The following is a 20,391-nucleotide window of genomic DNA, read 5'->3' on the forward strand; positions in this document are numbered from 1 at the left end:
GGCAATGCGCTATTCTTTTTAGTCACTCGTGGGCCGCTTCTTTTTTTTTAAAAAAAAAACGGTGCGTGGGATCGGACAGATCTCAATGTTATCTCTACTGCCAGCATCTTGAAATCTCCCTCAGTGTTACCATGCCTCTTGCTTAGTGGTAAGTACTTACTTGTTGGTGTAGTTGGTGTACATGTCACTTCCCTTCGGGTTGGTCGCCTGCAAGTGCTGTCGCATACATAGTCGTAGCATTTTCCATTCCTCTCTCTGCTTTCACTTCCTTGTAATTTCTCTCCTGCAAGAAGTTATTGTCTGGTTAGTTGCATGTCCTTGTTAACAGAAGGTCTAGGTAACTGCATTATCCCGCCTAGCTATGGTATCCAATGACTGCTCCACTGCCTCTCCTGCATCTGATGTGAGCAATAAATCTTACCTTGTTCACTTACTGGACAAAATGAATTTTCTTGTATGTTAAAGGAGTGGTTGGCCATTAAGATAACTTTTGGTATATTCTAGAATGGCCAATTCCAAGCCACTTTTCAAATGGTCTTCCTTCTTTATTTTTTTTTAGAGTTTAGAATTATTTGTCTTCTTCTTCTGACTCTTTCCAGCTTTTAAATGGGGGTCACTGACACCATCTAAAAACACATGCTTGCTAAGGCGACACATGTAATGCTACTGCTACTTTTTATTACTTATCCTTCTGTTCAGGCTCTCAATTGTCCATATTCCAGTCGTTATTCTAATTGGAGCATGGTTTCTAGGGTGATTTGGAACCTATCAACCAAACTGCAAAGTGGAGAGCTGCTGACCATAAAGCTAAATAACTCAAAAATGACAAATAATAGAAAAAAGCTAAAACTAAATGCAAACTGTCTCAGAATGTCACTCCCTACATCTTAATAAATGTTATCTCAGAGGTGCACAATCCCTTTAATTTCCTACTTATGGGCCACGCAGGCATTCTAGTGTTGACTGCCTTACCTGGCTGATACATTCTTCCCTCATGATGACAGGCACATGTTGTGGTGGTTGGAGGGGTTGTTGCTGTTAGGATACATTTGAAATGAATTAGAGGTTGATAACAGGATACAAAAGAATGTTTTGTGCAACATAATACCACAGTCCTGATATTTTAAGAGGAATGTTTAGTGGTAAGTACTTACTTGGTGGTGTACATTCCACTTCAGTTCTGGTTGGTCTCTTACAAGTGCTGTCGCACACATAGCGGTAGCATTTTCCATCCCTTTCTCTGCTGTGGCTTCCTCCGATTTTGTGCCCTGCAATAAGAAGTTCCCTGGTTAGCTGCACGTCCTTGTTCATAGAAGTTCTAGGTAACTGAATTATCCTGTGGAGCTACTGTGTCAATGTACTGTCCCACTGTCTCTCCCGTGTTCAGTTAATCGTACCTGCAACTCGGGGTGGGGGCCTCGTCTATTTATCAAGGTCTGCACTGTTTACCGGGGAATGGCGTGTAACGGTGCACTGCGTTGAGATGAGCGCATCCTTAAAGCCTACTCTATTTTTCTATCTGCATTTAGAAATGTAGGCATACTTCATGGTTAGCCGGTACGAGTTAGAGTGAACTGAATACAGGAAGCACGTAAACTGTCCTCGGACAGTTAGGGTCACGGATGCTCCGGGCCTTCAAAAATCTAAAAGCCTGCCCAGTGGAAGAAAGCTGCCTGAAAACTGCTTTCCTCTCCGAACTCACTTAAAATAGAAAATGGAGGGAAAAATGCAAAAGGCCTCAGAGGATGACTCTGAGTAAGTCTGAGTAAGTTTGTGTGTGTTTGTCTTAAGATCACATTCAAGGAACACGCAGACATTCTAATCTCCACTGCTTTACCTGGCAGGTATTCTCTTCCCTCGTGATGGCAGGCACATGTGGTGGTTGTCGCTGTTTGAATAAAGAAGAAATAAATTAGACATTGCTAACCTTTTTCCCCCTCTGACATTTTCTAATGGAAGTATTGTTCAGGCAATGCGCAATTCTTTTTAGTCACTCATGGGCCTCTTCTATTTTTGTTTCAAAACTGTTCCGGGTGATTGGATAGATCTGACTTTTATCTCTACTGCCAGCATCTTGAAATCTCCCTCAGTGTTAGCATGTCTCTTGTTTAGTGGCAAGTACTTACTTGTTGGTGTAGTTGTTGGGCATGGTTCTTCACTTCGGATTGGTCGCCTGCAGGTGATGTCACATACATAGTGGTAACATTTTCCATTCCTCTCTCTTCTTTCACTTCCTTCTAATTTCTCTCCTGCAAGAAGATGTTCTCTGGTTAGTTGCATGTCCTTGTTAATAGACATTCTAGCTAACTGCATTATCCCGCCTAGCTATTGTATCAAATGACTGCTCCACTACCTCTCCTTCACCTGCTGTGATCAATGAATCTGACCTGCACTTAGGGGGCGTATCTCTTTATAATACTGAACTCTATTTACTGGCCAAAAGGGTATGTAAAGTAACACTGTGTTGAGGGAAATATATATCTAAAGCCTACTCATATATTTTGCCCACTTTTTGGGTGGAGGTTAGAGCTAAATGATCCAAATTGACAGAAAAAAACACTGCTCGCTTATAGGACAAAACACATTTTTTTTGTGTGTGTTAACTTCCTGGTAAGGACCTCGCAGGCATCTGAGTTTTGACTGTCTTACCTGGCTGATACATTCTTCCCTCATGATGACAGGCACATGTCGTGGTGGTTGGAGGGGTGGTTGCTGTTAGGATACATTTGAAATGAATTAGAGATTGATAACAGGATATAAAAGACTATTTTAAGCAAAACAATGCCACAGTCCTCACATTTTAAGAGGAATGTTTAGTGGTCAGCACTTACTTGGTGGTGTACATTCTACTTCAGTTCTGGTTGGTCTCTTACAAGTGCTGTCGCACACATAGTGGTAGCATTTTCCATCCCTTTCTCTGCTGTGGCTTTCTCCAATTTTGTGCCCTGCAAGAAGTTCCCTGGTTAGCGGCAAGTCCTTATTAATGTGGTTTCTAGGTATCTGCATAATCCTATGGAGCTTCTGTTTCAAAGTACTGTCTCGCCCCTCTTACGTTAATCTGACCTGCAACTCAGGGGCCACATCTATTTATCAAAGTCAGCACTATGTTCTGTGGAATGGCGTGTAGCAACCCAAGAGTCAACTGAATACAGAAAGCTCATAAAATGTCCTTGGACAGTGAGGTCACTGATGCTCTGGGCCTTCAAAGAGCTGTTGAGCTGAAAGCCTGCCCAGTTAAAGAAAACTGCCTTCTACTGCTATTATCCTGAAGCCACTTTAAATACAATTTGAATGTAAACATAACAGGTCTCAGAGGATCCTTCCAAGTAAGTTTACATCCCATTTTTGTTTATGTGTGCCTTTTAAGATCACGCTCAAGGAACACGCAGACATTCTAATCTCGACTGCTTTACCTGCCAGGTACTCTCTTCCCTCGTGATGGCAGGCACATGTGGTGGTGGTTGTAGGGGTTGTTGCTGTTTGAATAAAGGAAAAATAAATTAGACATTGCTAACAGGATATGAAATGATGTTTGTTATAAATCAAAACCATACTGCTTATATTTTAATAAATCTATGGTAGAGGAACATGTATTCCCTCCCACCCAAATACTGTCATTTGCCTGTGCCCATTGTCTTAAAGAGGCGCTGTATCTTCACTTCCTATTTCCCCTCTGACATTTTCTAATGGTAATATTGTTAAGGCAATGCGCTATTCTTTTTAGTCACTCGTGGGCCGCTTCTTTTTTTTTTAAAAAAAAAAAAACGGTGCGTGGGATCGGACAGATCTCAATGTTATCTCTACTGCCAGCATCTTGAAATCTCCCTCAGTGTTACCATGCCTCTTGCTTAGTGGTAAGTACTTACTTGTTGGTGTAGTTGGTGTACATGTCACTTCCCTTCGGGTTGGTCGCCTGCAAGTGCTGTCGCATACATAGTCGTAGCATTTTCCATTCCTCTCTCTGCTTTCACTTCCTTGTAATTTCTCTCCTGCAAGAAGTTATTGTCTGGTTAGTTGCTTGTCCTTGTTAACAGAAGGTCTAGGTAACTGCATTATCCCGCCTAGCTATGGTATCCAATGACTGCTCCACTGCCTCTCCTGCATCCGATGTGAGCAATAAATCTTACCTTGTTCACCTACTGGACAAAATGAATTTTCTTGTATGTTAAAGGAGTGGTTGGCCATTAAGATAACTTTTGGTATATTCTAGAATGGCCAATTCCAAGCCACTTTTCAAATGGTCTTCCTTCTTTATTTTTTTTAGAGTTTAGAATTATTTGTCTTCTTCTTCTGACTCTTTCCAGCTTTTAAATGGGGGTCACTGACACCATCTAAAAACACATGCTTGCTAAGGCGACACATGTAATGCTACTGCTACTTTTTATTACTTATCCTTCTGTTCAGGCTCTCAATTGTCCATATTCCAGTCGTTATTCTAATTGGAGCATGGTTTCTAGGGTGATTTGGAACCTATCAACCAAACTGCAAAGTGGAGAGCTGCTGACCATAAAGCTAAATAACTCAAAAATGACAAATAATAGAAAAAAGCTAAAACTAAATGCAAACTGTCTCAGAATGTCACTCCCTACATCTTAATAAATGTTATCTCAGAGGTGCACAATCCCTTTAATTTCCTACTTATGGGCCACGCAGGCATTCTAGTGTTGACTGCCTTACCTGGCTGATACATTCTTCCCTCATGATGACAGGCACATGTTGTGGTGGTTGGAGGGGTTGTTGCTGTTAGGATACATTTGAAATGAATTAGAGGTTGATAACAGGATACAAAAGAATGTTTTGTGCAACATAATACCACAGTCCTGATATTTTAAGAGGAATGTTTAGTGGTAAGTACTTACTTGGTGGTGTACATTCCACTTCAGTTCTGGTTGGTCTCTTACAAGTGCTGTCGCACACATAGCGGTAGCATTTTCCATCCCTTTCTCTGCTGTGGCTTCCTCCGATTTTGTGCCCTGCAATAAGAAGTTCCCTGGTTAGCTGCACGTCCTTGTTCATAGAAGTTCTAGGTAACTGAATTATCCTGTGGAGCTACTGTGTCAATGTACTGTCCCACTGTCTCTCCCGTGTTCAGTTAATCGTACCTGCAACTCGGGGTGGGGGCCTCGTCTATTTATCAAGGTCTGCACTGTTTACCGGGGAATGGCGTGTAACGGTGCACTGCGTTGAGATGAGCGCATCCTTAAAGCCTACTCTATTTTTCTATCTGCATTTAGAAATGTAGGCATACTTCATGGTTAGCCGGTACGAGTTAGAGTGAACTGAATACAGGAAGCACGTAAACTGTCCTCGGACAGTTAGGGTCACGGATGCTCCGGGCCTTCAAAAATCTAAAAGCCTGCCCAGTGGAAGAAAGCTGCCTGAAAACTGCTTTCCTCTCCGGACTCACTTAAAATAGAAAATGGAGGGAAAAATGCAAAAGGCCTCAGAGGATGACTCTGAGTAAGTCTGAGTAAGTTTGTGTGTGTGTGTTTGTCTTAAGATCACATTCAAGGAACACGCAGACATTCTAATCTCCACTGCTTTACCTGGCAGGTATTCTCTTCCCTCGTGATGGCAGGCACATGTGGTGGTTGTCGCTGTTTGAATAAAGAAGAAATAAATTAGACATTGCTAACCTTTTTCCCCCTCTGACATTTTCTAATGGAAGTATTGTTCAGGCAATGCGCAATTCTTTTTAGTCACTCATGGGCCTCTTCTATTTTTGTTTCAAAACTGTTCCGGGTGATTGGATAGATCTGACTTTTATCTCTACTGCCAGCATCTTGAAATCTCCCTCAGTGTTAGCATGTCTCTTGTTTAGTGGCAAGTACTTACTTGTTGGTGTAGTTGTTGGGCATGGTTCTTCACTTCGGATTGGTCGCCTGCAGGTGATGTCACATACATAGTGGTAACATTTTCCATTCCTCTCTCTTCTTTCACTTCCTTCTAATTTCTCTCCTGCAAGAAGATGTTCTCTGGTTAGTTGCATGTCCTTGTTAATAGACATTCTAGCTAACTGGCATTATCCCGCCTAGCTATTGTATCAAATGACTGCTCCACTACCTCTCCTTCACCTGCTGTGATCAATGAATCTGACCTGCACTTAGGGGGCGTATCTCTTTATAATACTGAACTCTATTTACTGGCCAAAAGGGTATGTAAAGTAACACTGTGTTGAGGGAAATATATATCTAAAGCCTACTCATATATTTGCCCACTTTTTGGGTGGAGGTTAGAGCTAAATGATCCAAATTGACAGAAAAAAACACTGCTCGCTTATAGGACAAAACACATTTTTTTGTGTGTGTTAACTTCCTGGTAAGGACCTCGCAGGCATCTGAGTTTTGACTGTCTTACCTGGCTGATACATTCTTCCCTCATGATGACAGGCACATGTCGTGGTGGTTGGAGGGGTGGTTGCTGTTAGGATACATTTGAAATGAATTAGAGATTGATAACAGGATATAAAAGACTATTTTAAGCAAAACAATGCCACAGTCCTCACATTTTAAGAGGAATGTTTAGTGGTCAGCACTTACTTGGTGGTGTACATTCTACTTCAGTTCTGGTTGGTCTCTTACAAGTGCTGTCGCACACATAGTGGTAGCATTTTCCATCCCTTTCTCTGCTGTGGCTTTCTCCAATTTTGTGCCCTGCAAGAAGTTCCCTGGTTAGCGGCAAGTCCTTATTAATGTGGTTTCTAGGTATCTGCATAATCCTATGGAGCTTCTGTTTCAAAGTACTGTCTCGCCCCTCTTACGTTAATCTGACCTGCAACTCAGGGGCCACATCTATTTATCAAAGTCAGCACTATGTTCTGTGGAATGGCGTGTAGCAACCCAAGAGTCAACTGAATACAGAAAGCTCATAAAATGTCCTTGGACAGTGAGGTCACTGATGCTCTGGGCCTTCAAAGAGCTGTTGAGCTGAAAGCCTGCCCAGTTAAAGAAAACTGCCTTCTACTGCTATTATCCTGAAGCCACTTTAAATACAATTTGAATGTAAACATAACAGGTCTCAGAGGATCCTTCCAAGTAAGTTTACATCCCATTTTTGTTTATGTGTGCCTTTTAAGATCACGCTCAAGGAACACGCAGACATTCTAATCTCGACTGCTTTACCTGCCAGGTACTCTCTTCCCTCGTGATGGCAGGCACATGTGGTGGTGGTTGTAGGGGTTGTTGCTGTTTGAATAAAGGAAAAATAAATTAGACATTGCTAACAGGATATGAAATGATGTTTGTTATAAATCAAAACCATACTGCTTATATTTTAATAAATCTATGGTAGAGGAACATGTATTCCCTCCCACCCAAATACTGTCATTTGCCTGTGCCCATTGTCTTAAAGAGGCGCTGTATCTTCACTTCCTATTTCCCCTCTGACATTTTCTAATGGTAATATTGTTAAGGCAATGCGCTATTCTTTTTAGTCACTCGTGGGCCGCTTCTTTTTTTTTTAAAAAAAAAAAACGGTGCGTGGGATCGGACAGATCTCAATGTTATCTCTACTGCCAGCATCTTGAAATCTCCCTCAGTGTTACCATGCCTCTTGCTTAGTGGTAAGTACTTACTTGTTGGTGTAGTTGGTGTACATGTCACTTCCTTCGGGTTGGTCGCCTGCCAAGTGCTGTCGCATACATAGTCGTAGCATTTTCCATTCCTCTCTCTGCTTTCACTTCCTTGTAATTTCTCTCCTGCAAGAAGTTATTGTCTGGTTAGTTGCTTGTCCTTGTTAACAGAAGGTCTAGGTAACTGCATTATCCCGCCTAGCTATGGTATCCAATGACTGCTCCACTGCCTCTCCTGCATCCGATGTGAGCAATAAATCTTACCTTGTTCACCTACTGGACAAAATGAATTTTCTTGTATGTTAAAGGAGTGGTTGGCCATTAAGATAACTTTTGGTATATTCTAGAATGGCCAATTCCAAGCCACTTTTCAAATGGTCTTCCTTCTTTATTTTTTTTAGAGTTTAGAATTATTTGTCCTTCTTCTTCTGACTCTTTCCAGCTTTTAAATGGGGGTCACTGACACCATCTAAAAACACATGCTTGCTAAGGCGACACATGTAATGCTACTGCTACTTTTTATTACTTATCCTTCTGTTCAGGCTCTCAATTGTCCCATATTCCAGTCGTTATTCTAATTGGAGCATGGTTTTCTAGGGTGATTTGAACCTATCAACCAAACGGCAAAGTGGAGAGCTGCTGACCATAAAGCTAAATAACTCAAAATGACAAATAATAGAAAAAAGCTAAAACTAAATGCAAACTGTCTCAGAATGTCACTCCCTACATCTTAATAAATGTTATCTCAGAGGTGCACAATCCCTTTAATTTCCTACTTATGGGCCACGCAGGCATTCTAGTGTTGACTGCCTTACCTGGCTGATACATTCTTCCCTCATGATGACAGCAATGTTGTGGTGGTTGGAGGGGTTGTTGCTGTTAGATACATTTGAAATGAATTAGAGGTTGATAACAGGATACAAAAGAATGTTTTGTGCAACATAATACCACAGTCCTGATAATTTTTAAGAGGAATGTTTAGTGGTAAGTACTTACTTGGTGGTGTACATTCCACTTCAGTTCTGGTTGGTTCTCTTACAAGTGCTGTCGCACACATAGCGGTAGCATTTTCCATCCCTTTCTCTGGCTGTGGCTTCCTCCGATTTTGTGCAAAATGGAATTTTGTTAAGGCAACAGACAAACAAATCAAATTCAGTAAACCAATTCTGAAAGGTCACAGTGCTTACCATGAAAAGTATCCCTTGCAAAAGCACAGTTCAGGAGGGGACTTGTATTGCATAATGGGTATTGAAAAAGTGCATTTAACTATTTTTAGACTTTTTTCATAGGTATGTTTATTTTATTAAATTAAACTTGGGTAGTAGGTGTGTTGATAGACAAAAACTAAAAATTCCTCTGCTATTTTCTGGGATTAATTCCCAGAAAATAGAATTTTTATAATATACTATGCAATGTTATTATACACTATGGGGCCGATTCACCAAGGGTCGAATATCGAGGGTTAATTAACCCTCGATATTCGACTGGGAATTAAAATCCTTCGACTTTGAATATCGAAGTCGAAGGATTTTAGCGCAAATAGTTCGATCGAACGATCGAAGGATTATTCCTTCGATCGAACGATCGAAGGATTATTCCTTCGATCGAACGATTAAATCCTTCGGATCGAACGATTCAAAGGATTTAAATCCAACGATCAAAGGAATATCCTTCGATCAAAAAAAACTTAGGAAAGCCTATGGGGACCTTCCCCATAGGCTTTCCTAAGTTTTTTTTGATCGAAGGATATTCCTTTGATCGTTGGATTTAAATCCTTTGAGTTCGGTAACATTGAGTTCGGTAGCTTTTAGATGGCGAACTAGGGGGTCAAATTTTTTTCTTAAAGAGACAGTACTTCGACTATCGAATGGTCGAATAGTCGAACAATTTTTAGTTCGAATCCTTCGATTCAAAGTCGTAGTATAGTCGAAGTAGCCCATTCGATGGTCGAAGTAGCCCAAAAAAACACTTCGAAATTCAAAGTTTTTTTACTTCGAATACTTCACTCGAAGTTAGTGAATCGGCCCCTATGTAATAATTAGAATTGTTACAATTAGAATTATTTACAACTATAACATCAGAAGTAAGTGAATTAAACAGTTTTTTCACTTCTGTAATGCTTATAATATAGTTTGTGTTGATGGAAAAACTACTTTTGGAGAATATGCAAGGCTAAATCTTGCATACTACGATCAATTTAAAAAATACAAATATTCTTGCTTTAATTGCTAAATTTTAAAAAACGGTGACACTTTTATTTCAAAGTAAATACTTACTTGATAGAGGAGTTGTGGTTCCTGAAAAAACAAGTATATATATTAGTATTATATATTTGACAATGGGATAGATTTATCATTTTTTCACATAACACAGGTGAGAGAATTTTTCTTATGTAGAAAGGTTCCTATATTTATCATTCTTTACCTAGTATTTTTCCAGGTTTTAAAGATGTAAAAATATTTTACTTTGACACATAACTTTCCCATTATAGGGTAAAATTTATAAAAAGTTGAATTGTGCAGTATTTTTGGAATTTCAAATGCTTTTTGAATATTAACATTTTTTAACAATATTCTGAATTTTTCTGACATTCTAAGTAATGAAAAATTGTATCTGTATAATTAATAAACATTGCCCCACAGTTTTATTTATTCAGGTGATAATAAGTTTACCCTATGAGCCAAAAGTCAACAGAAATAAAAAAAGTTTTTCACAAAGGCAGAAATGAATCACAATCCAGTCAATGGTACAAAGGAAAATAGTAGGAAAGAATCGAAGAACGTTTGCTGAAAATGTCAACATTTTTCCTTGTGATGAAACGTTAATAGAAAAAATAAAATTATAATATAGGGACAATGCTGGGAAATAATGATAACGTATTAACATTATTTATGGTTGAGTTAACTCCTAGAGTTTAATTTAAAAAAATCATGCTGCAATTGGGTTTTAAATACTATATTTCTATTTCATAATTATTTTAATGCTCCCACTATCATAATTCTGTACTCCAAATCAAGAAATTAAATTCAATTTAATTATGTGTAAATAAGCAATTAATATACGTATACTATAGTACATTGAAAACAACAATCATTTCTATTCATAATTACTTTAATGGTCTTTATAAATACTTATATCTACTGCACATAGTTGTTACCCTTCTTTATATATATATATATATATATATATATATATATATATATATATATATATATATATATATATATATATATATATATATATATATATATATATATATATATATATATATTGTAGATCATGCCTACTACCTCTTAATACCTTGGAGGAATCCAGAATAGTCCCTTGTATATGCAACTGTGACTGTAGTCATGAAGTCAGAATTGAGATTAGGTTTTTCATGGGGTTAGATGGTACTGATAATACTATATTGTGCAAAACTATAAGATTCATGTAGAATACTTCTACTTTACAGAGAGGTTTGGTTTAATTGGAATACTGGCAGTAAACTTACCAAAACAAATTATGTGTTATACAAAAATTGATAATGTATTGGGGTATCTTTAATTGAGAAGATTCTGGGAAATTTTGTGGATAACAAGCTGGGACACCATGGGCAGTGTCAGACAGTGGCTACTACAGCAAATAAAGTATTGTTTTACTTAAAAAATGCAATAAATCAAGGGATTAATAAATGTTGCCTCTTTATAGGCCTGTGGTAATACCTCAGCATAAGTATACAATGTCATTTTGGGTTCCAGTTTTTAAGGTGAACATGAGCCTTAGAGAGTGCAGAGAGGTGCAATTGTTTTTGAAAAAACATGGATGATTTCAACTATGAGGGTACACTATTGAGGTTGGGGTAGTTTTCTCTGTAGAAAGGAACTTACAAGGGTATACTGTATGATTATGCTTTAAAAGTATATCAGAGGATATTATTATAGACAGGTAGTAGGAATCTCTTTTAATCAAGAAAAAGATCAATGTACCAGAGGCCACCACTTTAGACTTAAAGAACAGAACTTTCTATTAAAGCAGCAAAAAGTGGTTCTGCACAGTGAGGGCAGTGAGGTTACAGTATGCCCTGCCAGGTGATTTTGTGATGGCAGATTCTATAAGTGCATTTAAGAGTTGTATGATTTTTTATTTATTTATAGAGGGCAGCACACTCATTTGTTTCTTAGATTCAATTTTATTACATGGATATCTCCTAAATAAATTAACAAACAACTTAATTCTCGATAATTTACATTAATTGATGTTCAAACACAATTAGTTTGGTTTAATACATTATTAATACAATATATCAATATATCAATATATATATATATATATATATATTTGATATATATATATATGTATATATATATATATATATATATATATATATATATATATATATATATATATATATATATATATATATATATATATAAAATACACGGTTGGATCACACATCATGATTGTAATCAGTGTATGAATACATGTTATTATCTATAGAAATCTTACCAGATGAGGTTGAACAAAGAGTGGTGGTTGTAATAATAGTTCCATTTTTACATTGACTATGAACACAGAGATCTGATGAAGTGTATGTAGAAATGATGGTATTTGTTGGTATTGGTGGTGTTGAAGTACCCATGATGCAGCATGCTTACAAAAAGATAAAATACATTAAAGAGATTACTTCTATTGGCATCTATTGGTAATGTAATTCTGCTTGTGGCTAAGGAAATAAATCACAATGAGACTTTAAAGGAGAGTATTACAACTAACATGGCTGATCCTGAGTTACAGCTGGAGAGCCCACCAAAGAAGTGGCATTATAATTATTATTGATATTGATACAATGATTTTCCAGATTATTAAATTACAATCTTCAGCCTTTAGTCATTGGTGGGATTCTTGGTGCTGCTGCAAAAGCTAAAGAGGACTTTGGGATATAAATCATTAATACATTTAATGAAAAATATTCCCAATTGTAACAAAATATGTTATTATATATTATATAAAATTATTAGGGGCCCTCTGATGCTAGAAACCCAGGTCAAATAAAATTTGCAACCTATGCTAAATTCTGCCATGGTGCGGCCTGTGCAATCACACAGAAGACACATAAGGAGTGCCATCTATTTTTATTTACACATTTATCTTTATTTGTAGCAATAATATAATACTGGATAGTATAAAATATCAAAATGTAAGCATTCATTGAAGAGTAAGATTTATTAGAAGTTGTTTGCATTTTTTAGGGATGACAACTGTAATACTCCACAAAGAGCCTTAAGGCTTGCACATTCTGATCTTACAATAAACTTTAACTTAATAGAATGAGACATAGTTACCCAGAAGCCCAAAAGAAAGATTTAGTACCTGGGTCTGTTTGACAATGCTTCTTTAGGTCAGTACCACATTCACTGTAAAAAAAAAATGTATATATATAGCAAAATGCAGCATGGACTGGCATGACCTAATGAATGATGTATAAGGGATTACAGGGTTTGAGACATTTGACTGTTCAGGGCTAGGACACAGATTACGCTTGATGCTGGTATCCATATTGACTAGGGCAGGGGCAGATTTATCAAAGGTCAAATTTTTAATTCCATAAACTCCCATGAATTCAAAATTCCACCAAGTGAAATGTATTAATAAAATCACATTTTTTCAACTCGAAAATTCAAATTGAAAAAAAAAAAAACCTCGAGTGTCAGGAAGGCTGCAAACATCTCCCAATTTATCCCTGGACCTTTCCCATTGACTTAAACAGCAATTTGGTAGGTTTTAGGTGGCAAATAGTCAAAATTGAATTTGAAGAGCCAGAGTATGATAAATCTCAAAAATCAAATTAAAATTTTTAAACTCAAATCAAATTTGGATAACTCCCTAGTCTAATATCACAGTTTTGACTATAACAAAAATTTGAACATTTTAATTAGAATTTTCAATTTGACCCTTCATAAATCTGCCCCTTAATGTGGTATAAAAATGCAATTGTTTCATTTAAAAGAATAGACATGCTGCATTTTTAATTAAAGCCCTATAGACTAACAATGAATACTAATTACTAACAATTGATTGGATATTAGAATAATATCATAAATACAAATAATATAAAAAATTGTATATTTGTGGGTATACTATCTCAAATAATATTTTGTAGACAATTTGCCAAATATTTTGTTCTACAGCAGTTTTTTTCCTTACTTACCATATTTGACAGGGTTCAGGATTAGGTATCCGCTGACCAATGCTGTAAGTATTGTTGTTGATAAAGCAGGTACAATGCTCAACACATGATGTATTTATTTCATCATAGTGAGGACGTTCAGATGGACAAGTTGGGTAACAACCTTCAGATAATAAATTGATTAACTTTAATTATTTACAAAAAAATCTTTAGATATGTTCAAATGCATTTCAAAAACATTTTATAAAATCCAAGTAATGTTTCCCTTTTTAAGGAGCATACTAATACCATACCACATAATAAAGATTACTCTTTGTGTATGTCGGGATTTTCCTTTATACTTGAATAAAAATGTGCATTGTAATTAAATGCATATGAAGCTTGTATAGTATTTGTACCTCAAATTGATATGTGTAGTATTTAAGAAGTTTAAAGGGTTATGGCATAAAGGCACCTAGTTTATCAGAAGCAGTAACCAATAGCAAACAATTAGCAGGTTGCATTTGCATGATTACAGTTCACCTGTTTAAAAGCAACATTGGTTGATATGAGTTAATGCTCATGGGTAAACTTAGTGAATTATTACATATGGGGTTAAACGTTTAGTACGTGCTTGGAAAGTATTTTTTTAATTAACACTTTTCAACATATGTAATAAATTCATATACCTGCTCCCCTAAAAAATATATAACAATAGTTGGATGTCTAAAACCATTTTTATATTGCTGCAGGATAGTTTTAAAATCAAATATTTTTCCTAAGATGGTGCCCACTAGAATTTTATTTTATATGTTTAAATGTCTGTTGTCTCATTGACTAGTAAATTAATCAGAGGGGTCTGTATTATTTCTTGGATAACTCTTGTATAATTTTTTGTTGCCCATCATGCACTAAGATTCCACATATCATAATACAGGGGCTCACTGTGACTAAACATGTTAACAATCAATAATATATTAATTATAAATATTTCCAGATGTGAGACAAAAAATATATTTAGAAGTGTTTAATACAATGCTTTTTCAAGTATTTGCTTGTTTAATCTCTAAAGGCTGTTTAGAAGAATTAGCGAAAATTCAGTTTATCAATGTATTGTCTTTCTTTATATCTGAAATAAAGATTTTACCTTCCAGGTGTGTGACAGGTGGTGAGCGGCAGAACTTGGTGATGTGGTGGTTGTGGTTATTCTGTGGGCCACAGGCAAAGTAGTGCCACATACATTCACTCTCATCCTTGTTATAGTAGTCACAGAATATTGCTGTGAAACAAGGAACAGGATTCATGTTGAAACATGTTAATATCCCCATCACACTTTGATGGGATCCATAGTGTTATATTTAAAGAAAAAAATATTGATTTGTTTACTAACATTAAGGCTCCTCATTAAAGAAAAAAACCTTATTTGAAAGACCCAAGATCCATAGCATTAATGCTACTACTGATACAATCATTATTACTACTACTGATAAAATACTAGACCCTATGACTGTACATATAAACACATTAAACACATTTGAATTTTAGGTAAGCAATGATAATATATACTCACGACAAATTTCAGGTGTTCTCCAGTGAATACAGACATCTGCTTTAGAGCAGAGTTGAGCATAGGCAGCTACAGCAGTGCAGAAGCACTCACAGTCCCCACCGGTGTCACAGGAGCAGACATCATTTACACAAGCATCATAGAAAGGTTTTGGATCCACCTACCATAGAACAACCTATGTTAGTGCATTGTATCTTTTTAAAGGGGACATATACCTTCTACGGCATTATAGGTCCACCAATATGCTACTAGGCTAAAACTAAAAACATTCTATAGTAAATGATCAAGGGTTAAATCATGATGGAAGCTGTAGAGATGGATTTTTGAAACAATGCTGTAAAATTGAAGCACCTTCGGTGAGAATCAAACTTTGAATTAGCAAGGTCTGACTTCTTTCACTGCAAAAATGAAGTAGCTGGTTTTGGGAAAATTCACAGTTTATTCCTAGAATTATTTAGGAGTACCATGCAAAGTTGAAAAGTGATTTTTTTTAAAAAAAAAACAAAAGAAGAAGAAGTTATTCTTTACTAATTTGAATTTAAAACATTAATGCCCCATATAAGAAAAACACCTTTATAAAATGCAATACCCACCATCTTCACAACAGGAGAGCATGGTCATTTTTATATATAAATATTTATTAATGTTAATATTTATAAAAGTATGTATTTCTTATGTTGTGTTTTCAAACTACATGGAAACAGGGTGTAAAGATGAAAAACTATTTGCATCAACTTTAATTCATATTGGAAAAGTGCTGACAATTATTACATAGAATAGATTTGAATATTCTACCTAATAAACAGGGATGGGCGAATTTGACCCGTTTTGCTTCGCCAAAAATTCGCCGCCGGCGAAATGTCGCAGACTCCCATTAAAGTCTATGGGCGTCCATACAAGTCTATGGGCGTCATTTTTTCGGCGAAACGAGGCGAAAAAATTCGCCCATCCCTACTAAGAAAGTAACCAAATATCAATGGGCATGGTAATTTAAGAGCTTCAAATGTACATATTTTTATTATTTTTATGAAGGTTCCAGGTTTTTATCCAGGTCATGCTTAACATTATCCTCTGCTGGTTTGAAATGGATTATCATAAGGAAAATTTACAGAGCAACTTAAATACTAATGACCTCTTAAATTCAAGCTCTTTTTTTAAAAAAAATGTTCTGTAATATTCAATAAAATAAAACAGAGTGTACCTTGCTATGGCAACTTCGAAAAACTTCATTTGTGATAATGTCACACTTCTTTTCAGCCCAAGATCTGCGATGGGGAGATGCCAGGCATGGCTGGGGAATGCTGTCTGCATCAGGGCACTCATTACTACGCTTCCAGCTATTTCCAAATGGCATTACATTGTTGGCTTGTATCAACTGACTGGTCAGGAAGTCATTGTTGGCATTATCATCGTAATTTCCACACAGACCACAAACTTTGCCCTATAGAAAGTATTATCAGTAAGAAAGACCTCATACATAAACAAATGAGATATAACATTTAGTGCTTGCATCCAAAATAATAAAGTTCTTGTTTTGTTAGTCTTAAAAAGTAAAAAATAAAAATGAATATCTTTAAAGGAGAAGGAAAGCTACCAAGGCAGTTTATGGCAATAGATTAACCACAACAGTGCAAGCTAGAACACAATTTTTATTCTTTAGAATGCTTTTCAATACCTGAGTAAACAACTCTAGACACTGTCTATGTTTGTTTAGGATAGCAGCTGCCATATTAGCTTGCTGTGACATCACTTCCAGCCTGAGTCTCTCCCTGCTCACTCATAGCTCTAAACTCAGATTAGAGCAGGAAGGGGGAGAGGAGCAAACTGAGCATGCTCAAGGCTGTGCCTTGGAGGTTTAAGCTGAAAGAAGGAAGTCTGACACAGAACTTCATGTGTACACAATAAAAAAGATATAGGGTGTGTCTTTTGAAAGAGGATTCTGAGCAGCATTACTTTGAGGGTTTACTAGTGTATTCATATAGACCTTTCTGATAAAGCCTACTTCGTTTTAACATTTCCTTCTCCCTTAAAGCCTAAACAAATAAATATGATCATGATCAGAAAGAAAGCAAACAAATTAAAACTATAATAATCATGGCAATTATATAGCTCTGAGATATGACTACCAGTTATTCACCAGCATGCTTCCCAAATCTCTATTAAGATGGGACAGTCCTAATTTGCAGAAGCAAAAATGGTAACCTAACCAAAAGTAGCAGGACCATTGGACAGATTCTGAAAATGTCTTGACTGGGATGGATCTTGGGCAAAGTTCTAAAACTCTAAAAATTCAAGTTTTATAAAGTAAAAAAAAGACAGTGAATGGAGGCAGACAGGAGTTTCTTCACTGTAGTTGCCTCCTTTTGCCACCTACAACAGTTGAGAGTGGAACAGCATAGGATAATTTTAGGAATGATAGCTGAGTGGTGAATAGTGTGTATTGAAGCAAAAGTAATCATCCAAATTAATCTGCCATCTGGTTTCTAGGGTCAGTGTTTTCTACAACTTCCTGTGTTTTCAGAGCCACCACCCATCCTTAACTTCAGCAATGGATAACATTACCTAGAAACAAAAAATCTGTGTTCTTAAACTTCAGTGAGAATGCTGATACATATGTGAAAGATATTTTCTCTTTTGTATTGCATGATTATTAATGAATAATACACTTTACCTTGTAGGAAGATGGCAGCCTGATTAATAAGGAGGTCTTCTTGTCCCAGATGAGGGAAATATCACTGCTTGTATGAATTATCAGGTAAAGACCCACTTCACGGACTCTATATTCCACTTCAGTTTCAGATTCTCCAAACTTTTTCTCCATGTGGCTATTTGTCAACTTCAGTTCTGTATTCTGAATAGTGAAATAAATCAATATTTTTTTTAAAATTTAATGTAGGGCCTTTAAAGAATAATAATGTGAAAGTCCATTGCATGATCTTACTAACCCTCCTTATATGGTTGAAAGACAAATCCTAGTTGCCTATTACATATTTTAGCTGTTATTGAGATGTTTTAACTGATGTGTAAAGTGATGTGTCTTATGGCATTTTTCTGATGTTAAATAGGGAAATCAGACAATATTTGAAGGGGAATCTCACGTTGCAGCCATTAAATGCAATTGAAGTAATTACCCAAATGCCCCACTATCCCAAGTGAATATTCTCACCACTAATTAATATTTTACACAGGAGATTTGTGCCAGAACAGTACAACAGAAAATACTTACCCCTAAATATATCTTGATAGACTTTGAACAGGTTACTCCAGTGGTGCCACAAGGTATATTCTCTGTGATTATTCTAAAAGTACCATTTGATGCACTGTCGCCGCAGTAGTCCTAATAAATGGCAAATATGTATAATGAAAAAAGGAAATTATATTTAGCATTACAAAGTTTTCCCTTTTCTCATTACAGGTATGGGACCTGTTACCCAAAATGTCTGGGGTTTTCCAGATAATGGATCTTTTCATTATTTTGATCTTCCTACTTTAAATCTACTAGAAAATCACATAAACAATAAATAAACCTGCTGGTTTTGCTTCCAATAAGGATTAATTATATCTTGGTCTGGAGCAATTACAAGGTACGGTTTCATTATTACAAGGAAAAAGGAATTAATTTTTAAAAAATTGGATTATTTGGACAAAATGGAGCTTTGGAGATTCTTGGATAACGGGTTTCTGGATAACGGATCCCATACCTGTACTTATTTTTTAAAATTAAATCAGGTAAATGATGTCAAGAAATTACAGAAACAAAAGTAAACGAACTACACAGTGCACACAATAAATGCTTTTAAACTTTTTTTTACTTGCATTTAAACTAAACAAATACGACATTATGGGGTCAAATATACATTCCTTGCAACATTTTTCCACTGTGCATTAAAAAATCATATATCAAGTTAGTGAATTTTTTCAAGACCACAATGGACTCTGAACCTGCCTACTATGCAGCTATTGCACTTTGTGGTTGTATATTTTGTACATTATCATCAGTGCATTAATGCACAGAAAGAGTCGTCTTTGACCCCTTTTCACGTTTGCTCCCATGTACTTCACATCTGATTTGAGCTTTATTACCACAGCACAGTACCCTTTTGATATGGAAATAATAATAATAATACATTAATAATAAATAAGCAATAATCAACTATGTAAGATATGCTCAAATTTTAAATTGCTATAAAGCATAATATTAGGTAGGATATAGATTTCCAAAATCACACAATTGCTTACCTGAGCAACTACAAATTCACAACTTCCATCAAAGTCATAGAATTTCTTGTCAAATGTAATATAATGACCACTCCCATAGATGGCACATGATCCATAACAAGGTGTATGTATGCATGACCAAAGCCCACTCTCGCATGTGCTGCAGGAAGAATATTATATTACAAACGAATTCTCTATCGATTATAATAATTAATAACAGCTATAAAAACAATTTGGTGTATTTATTACATGATGCATAGAACATCACTGATTTACAACTGCATCATTATAGCCATAAACTTGAAAACAATCTCACCAGGATTTGCATTCCTCAATGAGCCTAGATCCATGATGAAACACTTGACTGTTATATGAGCAAGGGCAGGCGCTCTCATGAACACAACCTCCATTCCCATCATCAAGCAGCCCATCTGGGCACACACATCCAGAGATGCAGCCTGTTCCTACCTATACAAATAAGGAAAAATAAATGTAAATACATGAAAACAGCATCAAATAAATTATTAATTATTTGTTAGTTTATGCAGGATTTTAATACCATTGTGAGATTGGGCAAAAGTGGATACAACTGTTCTCTCAATGCCACAACTAAATTTCACAAATCAGTATTTAAATAAATTAGTCCAATGATTGTTATTGATAAAATATACATTGGGCATATTTATCAAAGGTCAAATTTTGAATTCACATGAGTTTTTTTTAACTCTAATAAATTTGAAAATACTTAGAATTCAATTGGGGGTTATTTAATAAAAAATCAAATATCTAAAATTTTTACCAAATCGAAAACTCAAATTGAATTTGAATCAAATTTGAAAAAAACTCGGATGCCAGGAAGGCTAGTAACATGTCCAAAATGGTCCCATT

At 36.1% G+C, this 20,391-nt stretch overlaps 1 protein-coding gene across 1 annotated transcript in view; it reads right to left on the reverse strand.

Moving 5' to 3' along the window:
• The window catches only part of LOC108704977 (mucin-2), a 57,157-nt gene that overhangs the window by 20,216 nt on the left and 16,550 nt on the right, over positions 1–20,391 (reverse strand). The window contains exons 19-45 of the mRNA XM_041589607.1: positions 19,820–19,971; positions 19,525–19,663; positions 18,512–18,622; positions 17,957–18,136; positions 16,487–16,726; positions 15,289–15,445; positions 14,866–14,997; positions 13,761–13,902; positions 12,923–12,966; positions 12,059–12,202; positions 7,574–7,696; positions 7,122–7,184; positions 6,540–6,653; positions 6,358–6,420; positions 5,836–5,958; positions 5,547–5,597; positions 4,860–4,973; positions 4,678–4,740; positions 3,867–3,989; positions 3,414–3,476; positions 2,832–2,945; positions 2,650–2,712; positions 2,127–2,249; positions 1,838–1,888; positions 1,155–1,268; positions 973–1,035; positions 161–283 (exon numbers count right to left, since the gene is read on the reverse strand). Of these exons, the coding sequence (XP_041445541.1) occupies positions 161–283; positions 973–1,035; positions 1,155–1,268; positions 1,838–1,888; positions 2,127–2,249; positions 2,650–2,712; positions 2,832–2,945; positions 3,414–3,476; positions 3,867–3,989; positions 4,678–4,740; positions 4,860–4,973; positions 5,547–5,597; positions 5,836–5,958; positions 6,358–6,420; positions 6,540–6,653; positions 7,122–7,184; positions 7,574–7,696; positions 12,059–12,202; positions 12,923–12,966; positions 13,761–13,902; positions 14,866–14,997; positions 15,289–15,445; positions 16,487–16,726; positions 17,957–18,136; positions 18,512–18,622; positions 19,525–19,663; positions 19,820–19,971 (2,992 nt within the window). The remainder of the gene's footprint in view (positions 1–160; positions 284–972; positions 1,036–1,154; positions 1,269–1,837; positions 1,889–2,126; positions 2,250–2,649; positions 2,713–2,831; positions 2,946–3,413; positions 3,477–3,866; positions 3,990–4,677; positions 4,741–4,859; positions 4,974–5,546; positions 5,598–5,835; positions 5,959–6,357; positions 6,421–6,539; positions 6,654–7,121; positions 7,185–7,573; positions 7,697–12,058; positions 12,203–12,922; positions 12,967–13,760; positions 13,903–14,865; positions 14,998–15,288; positions 15,446–16,486; positions 16,727–17,956; positions 18,137–18,511; positions 18,623–19,524; positions 19,664–19,819; positions 19,972–20,391) is intronic.

The sequence above is a fragment of the Xenopus laevis genome, chromosome 4L (assembly GCF_017654675.1).
Source record: "Xenopus laevis strain J_2021 chromosome 4L, Xenopus_laevis_v10.1, whole genome shotgun sequence".
NCBI lineage: Eukaryota > Metazoa > Chordata > Amphibia > Anura > Pipidae > Xenopus > Xenopus laevis.